This window comes from Eutrigla gurnardus (assembly GCF_963514095.1).
Source record: "Eutrigla gurnardus genome assembly, chromosome: 5".
NCBI classification, from domain to species: Eukaryota; Metazoa; Chordata; class Actinopteri; order Perciformes; family Triglidae; genus Eutrigla; species Eutrigla gurnardus.
The window spans coordinates 19,920,240-19,937,023 of record NC_139919.1 but is presented as its reverse complement, the minus strand read 5'-3'; the positions used below and the strand labels follow the sequence as shown (position 1 = coordinate 19,937,023).

At 43.5% G+C, this 16,784-nt stretch overlaps 2 protein-coding genes across 2 annotated transcripts; both read left to right on the top strand.

The window, feature by feature from the left end:
- The first annotated feature begins 3,942 nt into the window (after window positions 1–3,942).
- Window positions 3,943–11,105, top strand: LOC311013157 (high-affinity choline transporter 1-like). Its single transcript, XM_084009114.1, has 9 exons — window positions 3,943–3,961; window positions 4,801–5,023; window positions 5,528–5,641; window positions 6,311–6,466; window positions 7,741–7,889; window positions 8,879–9,022; window positions 9,903–10,056; window positions 10,129–10,346; window positions 10,432–11,105. Exons 2-9 carry the CDS (start codon window positions 4,843–4,845, stop codon window positions 10,951–10,953), a joined length of 1,638 nt encoding a protein of 545 aa, XP_083865240.1. The 5' UTR covers window positions 3,943–3,961; window positions 4,801–4,842; the 3' UTR covers window positions 10,954–11,105.
- Window positions 11,106–13,361: 2,256 nt separating this feature from the next.
- On the top strand, window positions 13,362–16,774 carry ttc9c (tetratricopeptide repeat domain 9C). The gene is made up of 4 exons (XM_084009590.1): window positions 13,362–13,454; window positions 14,795–15,146; window positions 15,446–15,628; window positions 16,203–16,774. The coding sequence occupies exons 2-4, from the start codon at window positions 14,816–14,818 to the stop codon at window positions 16,358–16,360; spliced, it is 672 nt and encodes a 223-aa protein (XP_083865716.1). The 5' UTR covers window positions 13,362–13,454; window positions 14,795–14,815; the 3' UTR covers window positions 16,361–16,774.
- The last annotated feature ends 10 nt before the right edge of the window (window positions 16,775–16,784 follow it).

Genomic DNA, 16,784 nt, shown 5'->3' with positions numbered 1-16,784 from the left:
GGACGGCTCCCGCACCCACTGCACTGGCATCCACCTCCAGTTTAAAGGGTGTTGTGAAGTCAGGGGCAGCCAGCACAGGGGCGTGAGTGAGAAGGGCCTTTACACTCTCAAACGCGTGGTTACACTCTGCTGTCCAGACAAACTCAACTTTTGGGCTCAGCAGACTGGTTAACGAATGGACCACTGAGGAAAAATTTCGGCAAAAGCCGCGGTAATAACCGGCCATGCCGAGGAAACTACGCAGGGCCTTCCTGTCAGTGGGAACGGGACACGCTGAGATGGCCGAGACCTTGGCTTCGACAGGCCGCACCTGACCTTGTCCCACCCGTCGACCCAGATAAGTGACAGTGGCCTCACCAAAGTCACATTTGGCCAGGTTGAGGGTGAGCTTGGCGCCCCTGAGACGGGTGAACACTTGTTCGAGGACCTGTACATGCTCCTCCCATGAGCGAGTGTACACAATGAGGTCATCCAGGTAAGCATTACAGTTCGATACACCCGATAACACAACATTTACTAGACGCTGGAACATAGCAGGCGCATTACACATGCCAAACGCCATGACCGTGTACTCGAGGAAGTGATCCGGGGTGACAAAAGCGGATATTTTGGACGCTCGCTCCGTTAATGGAACTTGCCAGTATCCTTTTAGTAGGCCAGTTTACTGACAAATTTGGCGGTGCCTAAGTTGTCAACACAATCCTCCATCCGCGGCAACGGATAGGAGTCTGGGACAGTGACATTGTTCACCTTACGGAAATCAGTGATAAACCGCGGGGAACCATCTGGTTTAGTGCCGACCAGACATGGGGAACTCCATGGCCTAGAGCTGGGGCGGGCGAAACCGTGTCGTAGCAAATACTCTGCTTCTTGTCTCATTAGCGCGCGCTTGACAGAGTTGACGCGGTACGCATGCTGCTTAATAGGCCGTGCGTTCTTAACATCCACATCGTGGGACAAAACCGAGGTCTGGGACGGAACATCACCAAAAAGTTCCGGGAACCTAGCCACTAATGAAAGTAGGTTCTGTTGTTGACCGGGGGAGAGATGATCTAAGCGAGACGGCAGCTCCTGCAGCATCACGGAATTAGATAAGCGAGCAGTTTGTGGATCAGCCGAACGGTGAAGAAAATTATCCTCAGGAGCAGGTGCAGCTAAGGAGGTCACCACTAATGCTGTGCCTGGAGTAACGGGTTCACGGGTGAAATACGCTTTTAGCATATTCACGTGACACATTCGCGTTTTCTTACGCCGTTCTGGGGTACTGATAACATAGTCAGTGTCGCTGAGGCGATCTCGGATCTCGTACGGACCAGAGAATTTGGCAGACAACGATGAGCCGGGAACCGGTAACAACGCCAGAACTTTATCTCCGCTACGAAAATCTCGCTGCACGGCGCGCCGATCAAATCTTTGTTTCATGGCACTCTGCGAGGCAGCCAACATGTTCCGGGCAATGGCGTTAGCACCATGCAGGCGCTCACGAAATTTACTAACGTAATCTAACACGTTTGTTCCAGACGCGGTTTCTGCGGACAAAAACTTCTCCTGCAGAACTTGCAACGGGCCACGCGGGGTATGACCGAAGACGAGCTGGGCAGGACTGAATCCTAAAGATTCCTGAATGGCTTCACGGGCCGCAAACAATACGAACGAGACTCCGTCATCCCAGTTTTTCTCTTTTTCTATGCAATATTTACGCAGCATCGATTTTAAAGTTTGATGCCACCGTTCTAGTGCCCCCTGCGACTCCGGGTGGTACGCACTAGAAACAGCGTGCCGCACGTTTAACGTTTGGAGCACTTGTTTAAATGGTTTGGACTGAAAATTAGTCCCTTGGTCCGTTTGAACCGTGCAGGGGAGTCCAAATGTGGAGAAGAACTTTGTAAGACCCTTCGCCACCGAGCTAGCAGTAATCTTACGCATAGGGATGGCTTCGGGAAACCGGGTAGCAGCACACATTATTGTTAACAAATATTCGTTACCGGTTTTTGTCCGTGGCAACGGACCAACGCAGTCCACTATCACTCGATCAAACGGCTCACCTAACACTGGGATTGGATGCAGGGGAGCCGGTGGCACAACCTGGTTCGGTTTACCAAAGAGTTGGCACACGTGACAGCTGCGGCAATATCTAACCACATCACCTTTAATTCCGGGCCAAAAGAAATGTTTTAACAGTTGCTGGTATGTTTTGTTAATGCCCAAATGTCCGGACCAGTCACTTTCGTGTGCCACCGATAATACATGCGTTCTATACTACTTCTATACTCCGCAGGCACCACTACCTGGCAACGCTCCACTCGGCATCAGCGGCTACAGAGGGGGACCATTTGCGCATCAGGAGATCCTCCTCCATGTAATAGGCTATCCGCTCGTCAGTTGCGTTGCTGTTACTCACCACCTTTGAGAAACACCTTTTCAATGACAGGTCAGCCTTTTGCGCCTCACTTAGGCGAGCCCGATTCATTGGGAGCGACGGACGGTCACCGACCGGTGCGTCGGGACCCCCAGGCCCCGCAGCACTGTCACTATGGGTGTCAGCCACAGCATCTTTTTCATCCTGATCTGTAGAGCCTGACATGAACACAGTATCACATAAAGATATGTCATTTTCCAGTGACGTTTTCTTTTGAGTTTTCTATTTTTTTATATGCTACAAGAAAGATAAAAATCATAGAAAAAAGATATCACTTAAGATATCAGATGAAAATCAGGCCCCTGAAAAACTACAGCGAAGTTTCCCTCATTGCGAGTATAAACAAAGCACTGTGTAGTGAAAAAAATGGCTCCAATTAAGGTGATCATCAAGATGACACAGCCTTAGGTAACTTATGACAAAGTTGTTTGACGGGGAACCAGGATCCTGCAGCAGGGAAGCAAATCTGTTCTCCAGTTGCACACATGGTTGTTTAGGAAGTTTGTTGTTATTCCTCCCTTTAGCAGCTGTCCAGGGCCCTGTCCTGCTAGGAGCAGGGGTTGAGGAGTTGCTATGCCGGGATGGTAAAGCAGGCCAGCCGGTCGCATCACAAATCTGCGCTGGGCTCTGCCTGTTAATCGCCCTTGCATTTCTCTGGGAGGAGATTTACTTTTAGGCTTAGCACCAAGAGAGTTCCAGAGATAACTTGTAGATTTATTACCTTGCACACGGCCCTCCTGTTTCTCTGTAGTGCTAACTAGCAGTGTGTTAGCATTATCTTGTCCACTGTTCCATGGTAGAGTGGTGTCGTTCCCACAATGTCCATTTACTTCCACATTCACTTTTAACCTGTGCATTTTAGTTTCCAGTACTGCAATCTTCTGTAGAAGTTTGTGGTAGTCCTCTGCAGAGAAGGGAGGCATCTTGCTACTAATTAGCTTCAGCTCCGTGTCACGTCTCCCCACGTCTCAGTGCAGGCTTGTGCTATCGGTAGGCCAGGCTTGCTCAGGACTAAGAAGGTCGTAAAAAATGTTACATTTTGGCAATAGCCTGCTATCTACAAAAAATGTGTAGTTCCAGTGATGTAGGAGTCCAGGAGCCGCTGCTCGTAATTTATCACAAAAGAAAAGCAAACCTGCGAGTCAAGGCAGGTGAGCGAATACGTTTGGCAATATAGTATAGCTCAAGCATTGTTATCCATCCATCCATTTTCTACCGCTTATCCTGTATTCAGGGTCACGGGGGGGGGGGCTGGAGCCGATCCCAGCCGTCATTGGGCGAAGGCAGGATACACCCTGGACAGGTTGCCAGTCTATCACAGGGCTGACATGTAGAGACAAACAACCATTCACACTCACATTCACACCTACGGGCAATTTAGAGTCACCAATGAACCTATCCCCATCCTGCATGTCTTTGGACTGTGGGAGGAAGCCGGAGAACCCGGAGAGAACCCACGCTTACACGGGGAGAACATGCAAACTCCACACTGAAGGAACCGGGCCGACCCGGGAATCGAACCCAGGACCCTCTTGCTGTGAGGTGAGAGTGCTACCCACTACAATACCGTGCAGCCAGCGTTATGATTATGTCAAAATTGTTGTGCATGACATTGCGAAACATTGCGAAACTTTCCATTGGATTTTAGCCCAGTAAAACATTTGAACAGCTGTCAACTATCTATTGCTAAGTTAGTTAGTTAGTTACATTTATTGTCCACGGTGTGGAATTTTTTTTTGGTCTCATAAAAACAGCAAGCAGGACAACAACAACAACAACAACAACACTAACATAGTTAGAAAATGTAATTTCTGCCAAGCTCTTTCTATTTCATGGCACCGCCCCTGGTGAGGAGTCAGATATGATAATAACATTTAACACTGCTTATAATATCACCAGATAAAAGCATTCTAAGTTTATTTTAAAACAATTGAGATGTATTATTTGTGTTGAGATTTAAATTGAGAAAAAAAACACTTATTTAAAATGATTCCCGTTTATTAAATTACCAGTGTATACAGGAACATGTATTATTGTGTTATTGCGGTGCCATAAGGCACAGTGAAAATGTTTGCATGCACCTAAATAATATGCTGGTGCACCTAAATGAAAAAGTTAGGCGCACGTGCGACCAATGTAAAAAGTTAGTCTGGAGCCCTGATGTACCTTTTGAATGGGTCACCTTAATCATTATCAGAAAAATTGCCCCTCTGAGATTTATTTCAGAAGTCGCCACTGCAGTTGAGTTCAAAATCCCTAACTTGTCAGAGCCTTTAAGTTAAAGAGAAACATTTGTGGGCATATGTAAATGGCGCTGGGATTGTTGTAATTAGACTAGTCAGTCCAGTTTTGCTTATGTCACAATCATTTTCCTACACAAGTAAGTAGGAGCCACAGGCTGACGGCAAGTCAATGATTGCACGATGAGTCTGAACATCCCAGGACTGGTGGTGATGGTACTCTTCTATCTGCTGGTGCTGGGCACCGGTATCTGGGCTTCCATGAAGTCCAAGCAGCTGCAGAGCAGCCAGGGCGACCTCACAGAGATTACCTTGCTGGGCAACAGAGGGATCAGCATGGTTGTGGGAGTCTTCACCATGACAGGTGAGTGTGGGGGTGAGAGGCTGCTGAATCTCATTTAAATCAAACGAATCAGCGCAATGCTATTAATAAACACATTTTAGTGTTCTTACCTTAAAGTTCTTACCTTTAACCTAGACATAATACAGACGCCGTGGCAGCTTCCTCAAGATAACTTAGGCTTTTATGCTTCCCCAGAGGGACAGGAGGCAGAATTGGGGTTGGCACTGCACCGTTGAGTTCGTAGCTGTTGTAGTGCTCAAACCTCGATTCTCACAATGGCCATTGGCCATCAATAAATATTTCTGCATAAGACATCTACCATCTCCAGAGGTCTCCTCGCTTCGACTCATACATATATCCATAACAAACATGACTGTATTTATAGGCCGCTTTTTTTGGCCACATACCCGATGACTGATGTTTGCTAGCCGCATTGAATGCGTATGCATTAAATTCCACATTCCACATCCACGTCCTTTCAAAGGTGTATGCGTGTCCACACACAGTGCTCCATTTTTCCTACAGCTACATTTGTTGGAGGCGGCTTCATCGTTGGTCTGACAGAGGTCGTGTACACTCCATCCATGGGACTGATGTGGGGTGTCATGCCAATAACAGTATGCCTGTCTTTCATTGTTGGTAAGGCATTTTTTCTAGCATCATCATAATGGCGTCATGTGTATGTTTTTCTAAAATATGTATTAAATATGATCTTTTTCCAGTAGTGACTTATGAAGGGGCATTAGTAACTGAGTATGATGTAACAGCTGGAACTATTCACTATTCTTCCAGTCAGGGTTTGTACTATGGACATAGTGGTATGTGGTTGGACAGCTCTGTCTATGTTACTTCCCTGATACCATTCTGACGTTCTTGAACGACCCGAATCCTCCAAATTTGGTAGGAACGAATGGAACAGAGTCTTTCTTGTGAGCTGTTCTTTCTAAGATAAAAACAAGGGAAATTACTGTGCAGGAGTTGCAATACAAAGGCAGAAAAGTATCATATAAAGTTTGCTGGTCTTAATAACTGGTCTCACCACACAAAAAGAAAAGTCTGAGGGTGAGGAGTTAGAAAGAAGTGGTCTTACCAGACCTCGGTATGCCGCTCCTCATCTCTCATCTCAACAGCTCGAGGCTACACTAGCCACTACTATCATAGCCGAAACCTTGTGGGTAATGTAGATGCCAGGTTTTGACAATGAAGATGATGTCTCTGGTTGCTGCAAAACTTTTGATAATTTGTCTGCCCATTGTGAGTCTGACAATCACAGGAATGTGACACAAATTTGTCTTCCTTTGTGTTAAGGTGGACTTTTCTTCGCCAAGCCGATGAGAGACAAAAGATTTGTGACGATGATGGATCCGTTCCAGATCAAGTATGGGAATGTCATAAGTGGAGTTCTGTCCATGGCACTGCTGTTATCCGACATAATCTGGGTGACAGGAACCCTAATTGGCTTAGGCAAGTCACACTGATATGGGTTTTCTCTCACATTTTGCAATAATATCATTTTTACTTCCTACCATTTTTTACTCATTGCAACTTGATGAGCACACATGATCTACAGATGATTATTGTTCTTTTGGTTTGACATACTGTATGTGGTGATGCACCTGGGGCCCATTTCAGGAAGCAAGTTTAACAAACTCTGAGTCAAAACCTGAACTGGTGGACCAACTCTGAGCTGTCAAACTGGTTTTGAGTTAGTCCAATCAACTCTGAGTATGTAAACTCTGAGTTACGCGCGTGCCTGCCGACTCTACAAAGCCATCATCAATGGAGCTCCGGGGTTTGACTCCTGAAGTTCACAAAGTGGCGGAATGATCAAATAACCATTTTCATATGTAATCCCCCCAGGCACAAAAAGTGGCTTCAGTTGTAATTAAGCATAAGAGTATTGCGCAAATACAAAGACAAAGGCATATGATATTAAACATGTTTCACATATTAAACACTAAAAATATAAGCGTCTATTTCAACACAGAAATGTCCTTAAACATTTCATAAATCTCCTGTTCGCAAAAAATCTAGAGAGCTCGACGCAAAGAGCTAAATATTGTTTAGATATGTGATCGGTAGGAAAGGTAATCAAAAATCTCTCCGGATGCAAAGCTGCTAGAATCACTTTTATTTCCATATTGACTAGGTTGACGAGGAAAGGACGGCACATTTTTTCAGAGTTGGTTCAGATTCCGGAATAAAAGCAGGTTAGGTTCACGGAGTATGTTCCCCGGGTAACTGACTCAGATTTATACTGAACTGGCTTTGTGAAACTGAAAAACCAGAGTTTCCCTCATCTCAGGGTTAACTAACTCAAGGTTTTCACTAAACCTGCTTTGTGAAACGGGCCTGTCATTATCTTGAAACCAACAAACTAACAAGCCTGGTATTGTGCACCCCTTTAGCTTCCACGAAAGTAGCAAGCCTCTTATATTTGTGCCAGTATAATAATTCCAAGAATTTCACCAGGTGAAATGCTGAAGCATGTTCCAATATGGGAAAGGATCACAACAAATAGTGCTATCTCAAGCTACTACCTGTCAAAACAAACCTCAGTTCAGGAAATTAAGTTTAACAATAATCAATGAATGAAGTTCAAACTATCAATCAGAAGTTAATTTAGTCACACAATTTTGCACAGTGGCTTTCATGCTAAACAGAATGGACCAATTATTTAGAAATGTATACAGTTTGCATTTGAGTGTGCATTTATGTGATTGTGTTACTTTTTTTAGGTACAACAATGAGTGTGATCCTGGATATGCCGTATAATGTTTGCATATGGATCTCTGCTTCAGTAGCCATCATCTACACGCTGCTAGGAGGCCTCTACTCTGTAGCTTACACAGACATCATACAGCTAACCCTCATATTCTTCAGTTTGGTGAGTTTCTCACTTACATAGAAAATCATTTCTTCCAAAAGCTTTTCCTAAGGCATATCAACTGAAACATATTGAAGCTTGTTATGCTCTGCAGATGGCATTAACTGCACTGGGTTCAATGAGTTTGCCCTTCAAGGACAACTTGACATTGGGTGCAGTCGAATAGTCTTTTTTGCTTAGGAAGGTTCCTAACTGAAGAAGTGACCCGGAAGTAAACAAGTGGCCGCCATGATAAGAGCTGTTCGAATTCTCTAAATGCAAAGGAAAGGAGCTCCAATGCTTCCTTTCAGATCTCCTTTAGCATAGGATGCAACGGACCTTCCTATGCGAAAGGAAAGGAGATTACGCCGACCCACAATTCTTTGCGAGAGCAACATTTAAAGTGCCGCACACCTCGGCCGTACATGAAAACAAACCTGCATTTACATATTTAACAATGACTTTCATGCAGACATATAGTAATTGGAATTGTGTTGATAAATGTGTGTGGACAGTGATAATAATTTAATTATAATTTTATTTATTTCAATCATGTTACAAACTTTACAAAAACGAAACTAAAACCACAAATGAAACGTAAATAAAGCAACCGGTCAAACAGGAAGGAGGAGCTGCTGGACCTGAAGCCGGTCAGTGAACCAGCTGTTTATAAAACCAACATGGGGAGAAGTGGACGATGCGCTTTTTGTAGTCCATTATTGTAGTTTATCCAGCGAAGACGCACGTCAATCGCCGATGCCGATCATCAGCTGTCAATCATCAGCGGCCGCGTTATAATGACGTAGATAGTGAAAGTCCGGTCGGATTCTCTGAGCACCGCGGTCGACTTTTCCTAAATTCTTTTGAGTTCTCCTATCGCCTTTCCTTAACCCCGTGACGTTTTCCCCAGAGGTCAAGGAATAGGAGTTAGGACCTTATTTTTTGACTATTCGACTGCACCCTATGTGTTTTACAATGTTTAAGTTAGTGGTTAATTGTCTTTTCTGCAGTGGTTATGTATACCCTTCGTCCTTATGAACCCCCATTCAACTGACATCACCAAGACCGCATTCAACTTCACCTACCAGGCCCCCTGGATTGGTTCAGTGACTAAAGAACGAGTGTGGAGATGGATTGATGATTTCTTATTATTGGTAAGGGTTACATTTTGACACAGTAGTAAAAGAATAAGTGTAAAATACTAAAATGAACGATGGCTGAATTCCATTTAGCTGCTGCAGTTTCAAGGCCCTTGTACATCATAACTCACTGGGACTCAAATAGAACAGAGCCATTGTTAAGGTCACGAGTCACACCTGTGCTTACATTACATTTCCATTCAACGAAATGTACCCATATTCTTCCCCAAAAAGGGATGTGGTGTCGTATTTTGGGGCAAGTAGTAAATTAATATTGATCAGTGTATCAGAGTGATGCTACAGCATTTTACAAACGATGTAGCCTACTAAAATAAGTGATAAAACACCCTAGAATAATCTCAGTTACTAAACACAGCGCATCAATGTTTCTAATGGTCGACTTATTTACTGGGTCAAAGTTGAAACATGTGCTTGAGTTTGCTTATTGTAAGGGAGAATATTCGTAGGACAGAAGTGTAATGTGACCATAACTTGACGAGTCAAATTGTGTGCTATATATCGTGGGTGTCCTGGTAAACAAGGAGTTGGAGATGCTCGTCATGAAATTGAAATATCCCTGCTTTGAATCCAGCTGGGCTCATCACTCCTGACTCACTTCTTATCATGTCTCTATTGTTGTTGTAAAGAAAAGCACAAATGCCCTATGTGCATAACCTATCCTGTACTTATCCCAAAGACACAGTACATTATATAAGCTTCGCTACGAACACGTTTTATTGCCCACCTGACTCTTGACATTTGGATTTTAAAAACATATTTGAAATCCCTTTCTTCATTCCATTTGCATGTTTCTTTTAAAGTGGAAAGTGTTAATATTGATTTAATTGTGGTCCTTGATGTATAGTGTATGAAGGTTGTTGTTTCTTCCCCTAAGACTCTTGGTAACCTTGGGTATCAGGACTTCCACCAGAGGACCCTTTCAGCAGCCTCATCAGCCCAAGCCAGGATCACCTGTTTCATTGCAGCTCCGCTCATCTTCACACTTGGAATCCCATCGGTGTTGATTGGAGCAGTCGCGGCATCAACAGGTACGACCAATCGAATTAAATAGAAAAGAGGAGAGTAGACTATGCTTATTTATGTCACATTTGTGCTGTCAGACTGGAACACAACCGCGTATGGCTCCCCATCCCCATATGAGCGTGGAGAGGCCAGTCAGGTTCTGCCCATGACTCTGCAGCACCTCACCCCACACTACATCTCCATCATTGGAATCGGTGCTATAGCTGCTGCCGTGATGTCATCAACGGACTCGGCTCTACTGTCAGCCGCCTCCATCTTCACGGCCAATATCTATAAGAACATCCTGAGGCCCATGGTAAGAGGAGACCTAACAGCAAGAATAAACTTGTGGTTATTTCTTCTCCATTTCAGCTTACAGGTTGGTTTTTCTTCCCCTGCAGGCATCAGAAAGGGAGCTCCAGTGGGTGATCCGTACCACGGTGGTGTTGGTGGGCTTGTCTGGCACTATGCTCACCTTTCTACACAACAGCATTATGGTTTTCTGGATGTTGGGCTCTGGTATAGCCTACACCATCATGTTCCCTCAACTTGTCTGCGTCCTCTTCTTTAACATCTCCAATGGCTACGGCTCCATCATGGGCCTGCTTGTTGCAGTGTTGTTGAGAGTTCTGAGTGGTGCGCCAGCCATAGGGTTGCCTGTTGTTCTCCCCTTCCCAGGTTGCACTCTTGAGGATGGTGTATATGTGCAGCACTCTCCTGTTGAGACTATCTGCATGTTGTCCAACATGTTTGCCACTGTGTTGTTCTCCTACCTAGCGTCAATGCTCTTCAATAAAGGAATGATTGCTGAGAGGTGGGACATATTTAAAGTGAAAACCCACAACACGCCCAAGGAAGTAATGTTAATGAGCTATGTGCCCACCAAAACAGACGAGGAGGAGAAATGCGAAGTTCACCTGTAAAGGTTATAGTGCATTTTAGGTTCATCCTGAAATTTCACCTGAAAGCCAGATATCCCTAACTTTTTGTGAGTAGTAGTATTTTGTCTGCTGCTATTTTAGCATGCCTTTATAGTGACTCCTTAATCTTTGTCAAATTAAATCTGGTCTACGAACTGTTATTGTATTATTGACTTTAGACAGTTTTTATATGCTACAAGAAAGATAAAAATCATAGAAAAAAGATATTTTTCTATGTGCCATAATATAAAATGAAAAATGAAAATCAGGCCCCTGAAAAACTACAGCGAAGTTTCCCTCATTGCGAGTATAAACAAAGCACTGTGTAGTGAAAAAAATGGCTCCAATTAAGGTGATCATTAAGATGACAGAGCCTTAGGTAACTTATGACAAAGTTGATGAGGTTAAGAACATATTAAAAAAATTAAAACACATTTCCCTCTCGTTGCCTAATAGGACAAAAATATGTCCTACTCAAACTGCTATAAAATACTACATATCTCCCCACTTCCCAATACTACTACCCTTTAATGTTTTAACTTTCTAATTATTTTTATCCTTCAAAGTTTTTACCTTCTAATAGCCTACTATCTTATTTTTCCCTTGAAAATAAAGCAAAAATAAAAAACACTTGAACAGCCACTTGCTCTCAGCTCATACCACATACACTTGCATAAAGGCACACAACTACACTCGACTCTGCAGTTGAGGGGCCCCAACTCTACAGAGTGAGCTATCCCAAAGGCTTGAACCTTAAAATAAACAGCAGAAGTGACGGCGAAAGCCGGGAGGTGTTTTCCACCCCAACTGCTCCACAGTATGAGTAAAATCTGCATGTAGTTTGTGTACCGTTCTGCATCAGAATCTCATAATCTAGCCTTCTCCGATGTATGAACTCTGTCCTTTCATCTGGAATGTATTGACTCTGTTAACTGCCTTTATTTCTTTAATAAATACACAAAGACAACTGTTGATCTGATATCTTTTGAAAAGTTTCAGAGCCATTAAGGCAGGTTCAGTCAGGACCACTTTGTCAAAAAGAATCTTTATTTATTTGCACAAGTTTCATTTGGCGGTATGGTACTGTTCTGGGACTCCCTGCTCTTCCACGCGCTTGCGTGGAAAGCCTGAGGCAGGAAGAGCACCTTCCTGCCCTTCATGAGCCATCATGAACGGCATAAGCAGGGAGCGTAGCAGCAAGAAAAACCCCAGACAGAGCAGACCAACAAGAACAATGGTAAGGTACATAACAGATGACAGGAGGAGCTGGGGTGGAGGTGGGTTGAAAAAGCCGGCAGAGGAAGCAATGAGGGAGGTCAGGCTAGAGCGGTTTAAATAGCGCGCTCTGAATGCAATTTCCCAATAGGAAGCGGGTACGGGGAGTCAGCTGAGCCGTCAGCTGATCTCCTCGGTTTTGACAGCTACGCTGTTGCTGCTGATTTAGAGCTTGACGTCGTGGCCTGCCAGAACTAACGCTACGCTTGATTGGGTCATTTTGAGAAGCACGACGCAACAAGGAGATGCCAATGCCAAAAAATAACACATAAAATTACAACTAATATAAAAGGTGTGCTTGACATCTAAAATTACCATAAATATCCAGGTTGTTTACAGCACACATCCCCCAAAGGAATAGAGTTTCACAAACTTAATGGATGAATATATATTTATATAGTGGTAATTCCTGGTTTGGCAAAAGTTTGACCTCTTCTTATAAGAGAACAAAGAAGGAAGCGCCTGTTTAAGTGTGTATACTGTTGAGTTACTTGCAGTCCTTTTAGCATTGCAATGGGCGGAAGATGTCATGTTACATAAAACTAAGTAATTTAATGTACAAAATGATATGCAGAATTGATGCTTCTGAAAATGATATAATATCCGTTATTGTCAACCGAGGACGCAGTTCTGTAAAGTATTCCTCGAGAATGTGGAGGTAAATAATCAAACAGTGGCAACAATACTGGGATTGTGCAACGAAAGGGAGACACTTACATGAAATACAAAATAAAGTAGGAGTGAGAAACCGAAGAGAGCAAGTCATTTTTAGTAGATTAACAACTGGTCGCAGCAAACTAAACAGTACACTTTTTATTGTAGGAGAACATGCAACTGGGCACTGCAGTCAGTGTGAAGAGGAGGAGACAGTGGAGCATGTCCTGATCTCATGCAGGAAGTGTGAAAGGGAGAGAAGGGTCATGTATACCGGGACAAGTGGAAACAGGATCAAGGTGCTTTACACTTGTGGAAGGGCTCACTGTGGAAGGGAGGAAGTTGCTATTTAAATTTTTTTTAAAGACACTGGACTTAATACAAGACTGAAGAGGAGTAGAGTAATAGATGACGGGTGAGACCAGAAGGAGGCAGTAATGCAACTTATGGGATGCCAGCTGCCGTAAAACACTAAAGAAGAAGAAGAAAGCAGAAGAAGAAGAAGAAGCGCCTGTACAGCAGCAGAATGATTGTCAACTAGTTGTCCATTGAATATCTTTTTGGTGGCGTATAAGGTGAGCGATTCATTCAGCACTCTTTAATGGACTAAACCGTTAAAACGATTAGCGTGAGCGTTAGCCAAATCAAATTAGCGTTAGCTAGTGTGTGAGTAGGTTAAGTTGGCTTGGCAACTTTGCTAGCTCGGTTAGCTGTAGCTTCTAAACGTCAACGCTCTGCTGTAACGTTCGTTAAAGTGGAAAGTGTTCTCAGTTCAAGACGTCTGCTTCTAGGCAGAACACGAGTCTAGGCGGCGGATGCTAACTTTTCTCAGCAATGACATTTAAGAATGTCAAAGTGGCAATGAAAATCACGATTAACTGCTTAGAAAAGCTAAATTGAATTCGTTCTGGCACTAAGTTTCATCGGTCTAGTTAACAGAGGTCTTCCATGTAACGTTAATATATCAGTAAACTGCAATACAAACGAAATTGTCTCAGACATCAGAAAGAAACATACCAGAGATGCAGGTCCACGCAGAGATGAGTTAACTTAGCTAACGTGAGTGAGCGACAATGGGATGCAACGACCCGACGTCTCTCATTCAACTCAAGCTAAACCAATGAAGTTGGTGCTGCCTTACATCATTTAAAACGTTTGTACTACAGTATAGGAGTGATTATTGTGGGAGGCTGCAGCGCCTTCATGGGAGACTTCTTCTGTGGGTTTCAATGGCTGTTGGCAGACCAGCTTCTAGGTGTATTACCGCCACCTACTGGATTTTAGTGTGTAGTAGATTCGCCTACTGCTGCCTGCTGCATGATTCCCTTTGCAAAGTAGACACTGGCTCTTTCTCATGGTTTCATTCACATTATTTCACATTGAACATGGCAAAATCACGCCAACACACAAAACCTACTGCCTTACTGGGTACAACACTTTTTCCACCAAGTACTCCAAATCAAACACACTTGGACTCTCCTTGCATCCACGAAGCAGATGCTTAACATGTTTTCTGGTTAAATATCCATCCACTCCCCCAAAATCTCTATTTTCAAGATTTTTCCATCTAACGACTATGAAGTCAGATAATTTTACCAATCAGTTTAATCTCTCCCACTTCCTTCTCAACTAATTTTACCACTGTGGGCTTTTTCTGACAGAGCTCCGCATCGAGGCCCTTCTCACAAACCCTGAATCCTCTTTCCCTGTCCCTGTCTACTACAATTCCCATAATGCAACTCAATAGGATAAAAGGCAATCTGGCATTGCACAAGTGATGAGATTTGACACAGCCACTAAAGACATAATTCAAATGTTTTTACAGCCTGTGTAGTAATCTTGAAAAGTAAATTGACTTAGATGTATAATAATGTCAATTAAATCAGTATGTTTATGCACTTATTCATCTCAACAGCTGATAAGCTCCACTGCCTAAATGGAGGCAAGAGGAGGAGATGAGAGTCTGGATGTGCAACGGGCAGCGGCACAAGCGATGTTTACAGGACTCCGACAGACTTCTGTGAAGCCGGTTTGGACTCTGCTAGAGGAAGCAGCCCAAATGAAAACGGAAGGGAACGCTCTCTACAGGGCAAAGAACATTCGCTCAGCCATCGGCCGTTATCACAGAGCTCTCCTGGTCCTCAGGGGCCTCGACTGTGATGTGATGGCATCGGTGAAAGGGTTCGGAGCGGAGATACCCACTCTCACACCTGAACAGGAGGCTTTACTGAGAAACACACAAGTGGACTGCTACAACAACTTGGCGGGTAAATATCATCATAACCATGCAAAGTCCAGGGGTGGAAAATGGTACTAGATATGATTTTAATACATCTGTATGAATCTATTCAGTTAGCAGCTCTTCAAACTATTCTGATCTGTTGAGTAGTTTCATGTAGTTTTATACAGATTCCTAATAATCATTTCGATGTGAAAATGCCCGACTAACAAATCCCTCTGCAACACTGCAGAAATATGAGAGCTTTTTCATAGATTGCCTTGAGGGAAATGAGCAACTGGGTACAATATTTACAGTGTTATACATGTATGAATATATCTCTTTCAGCCTGTTTGCTGCAGAGACAGAGTGTTGACTATTCTCGTGTGCGGGACTACAGCCTGCGGGTGCTGCAGTGGCGACCAGGCGATGTCAAAGCACTGTACAGGGCAGGCGTAGCCACTCTGGAGATGGGAGATGCACAAGCTGCCAAACAGTACCTCACCCAGGCCTGCAGAGAGCAGCCTAATGGTAAGAAGAGAGCCAGCACACCGATGGGCATCCACAGCAAATGGATATTTATCTCAAATGAGTATTAAGTCCCTATTGGTTCTACTAAATGAGGAGTCCTTCTTAGTACAGTATACAATGTATAGACTGTTAATAATTATTCTTATTCGGTTTCATATTTGATAACCACAATAACGTAAAATGCCTCTCTCTGTAACAAGCCAACACCACTAAAGCTCACTGGTTATCACGTTATATTTTGTCACTGATTAAACAAACAAGATACAACTTAATGTGTCAAAGGGCTTTCAGTTAAAATATTTGACGCTCTGCCAATTCAGAGCTGGCAAAGACCTATTTCATGAACAGATTTCTGTTTTGTTCCGTTTTGTAAAGTGCAAGAATGTGACTTGCTGACATGCACTCAAAGGTTATTTGGCTCCATCACAGAATCGCTGGGTAAATCATATTCATGCATGTAATGTCTCGAGCGTAATTCTGCAGATGCTCTCCTAGCCTCCCACTCAAAAAATAATTGTATGTTTCCAAAATAAAAACATCTTTTTTTTTTCTTTTTTTTTTCCTCCTTTCTCAGATGCCAATGTGAGGAAACACCTACAGAGGGCAGAGGAGAAACTGAATCGGGAGTTACAAAAGGAGAAGGCCATGTACCAAGGCATGTTTTCCCCCAGCCTAAAGAGCAGCTCCGAGGACGGGATGAACCAAACCAACAGAGCCAGTGAAGGAGTCTGAGCCAGACGGCTCAGCCCATCAAATGAAGCCTCAAACTGAGAGACTCAACCTATTACAAACCAACTGAAGAATGTCCACACGTCTCAAATTATGTTACTGTGTCTCCTTTTAGGCGAGCAATCAACAGTACAAATTGTACATTTTACAGAATACTGGGAAGCGTTCAGCAATGAAACTGGTCGCTGTTGAAAATAAAAAGGAGAGGATGGAAGAGTTTGTTTCCTAGCAACACGGATGCAAAGCTATGGTTAGTTTGGACGTTTCACAAAGATGCCTCTCAAAAGCTAAAGTGGCACTCATCATGCATTACTCAAAGAAGTTCTGATTATGCCTTTGTGATTGCGGTGGTTTTGACAGTACCGTGAATGTTGATTTTGTGCGATTAAGTAAAATAATTTTCTTTTATAGAAATAACATCCAAGTT

Coding starts and splice junctions, on each gene's coding strand:
- LOC311013157 (XM_084009114.1), top strand. CDS start 4,843: ATGAGTCTGAACATCCCAGGACTGGTGGTGATGGTACTCTTCTATCTG. Junction 5,642..6,310: donor ATGCCTGTCTTTCATTGTTG/GTAAGGCATTTT, acceptor CTTTGTGTTAAG/GTGGACTTTTCTTCGCCAAG. Junction 6,467..7,740: donor AGGAACCCTAATTGGCTTAG/GCAAGTCACACT, acceptor TACTTTTTTTAG/GTACAACAATGAGTGTGATC.
- ttc9c (XM_084009590.1), top strand. CDS start 14,816: ATGGAGGCAAGAGGAGGAGATGAGAGTCTGGATGTGCAACGGGCAGCG. Junction 15,147..15,445: donor CTGCTACAACAACTTGGCGG/GTAAATATCATC, acceptor TATCTCTTTCAG/CCTGTTTGCTGCAGAGACAG. Junction 15,629..16,202: donor CTGCAGAGAGCAGCCTAATG/GTAAGAAGAGAG, acceptor CTCCTTTCTCAG/ATGCCAATGTGAGGAAACAC.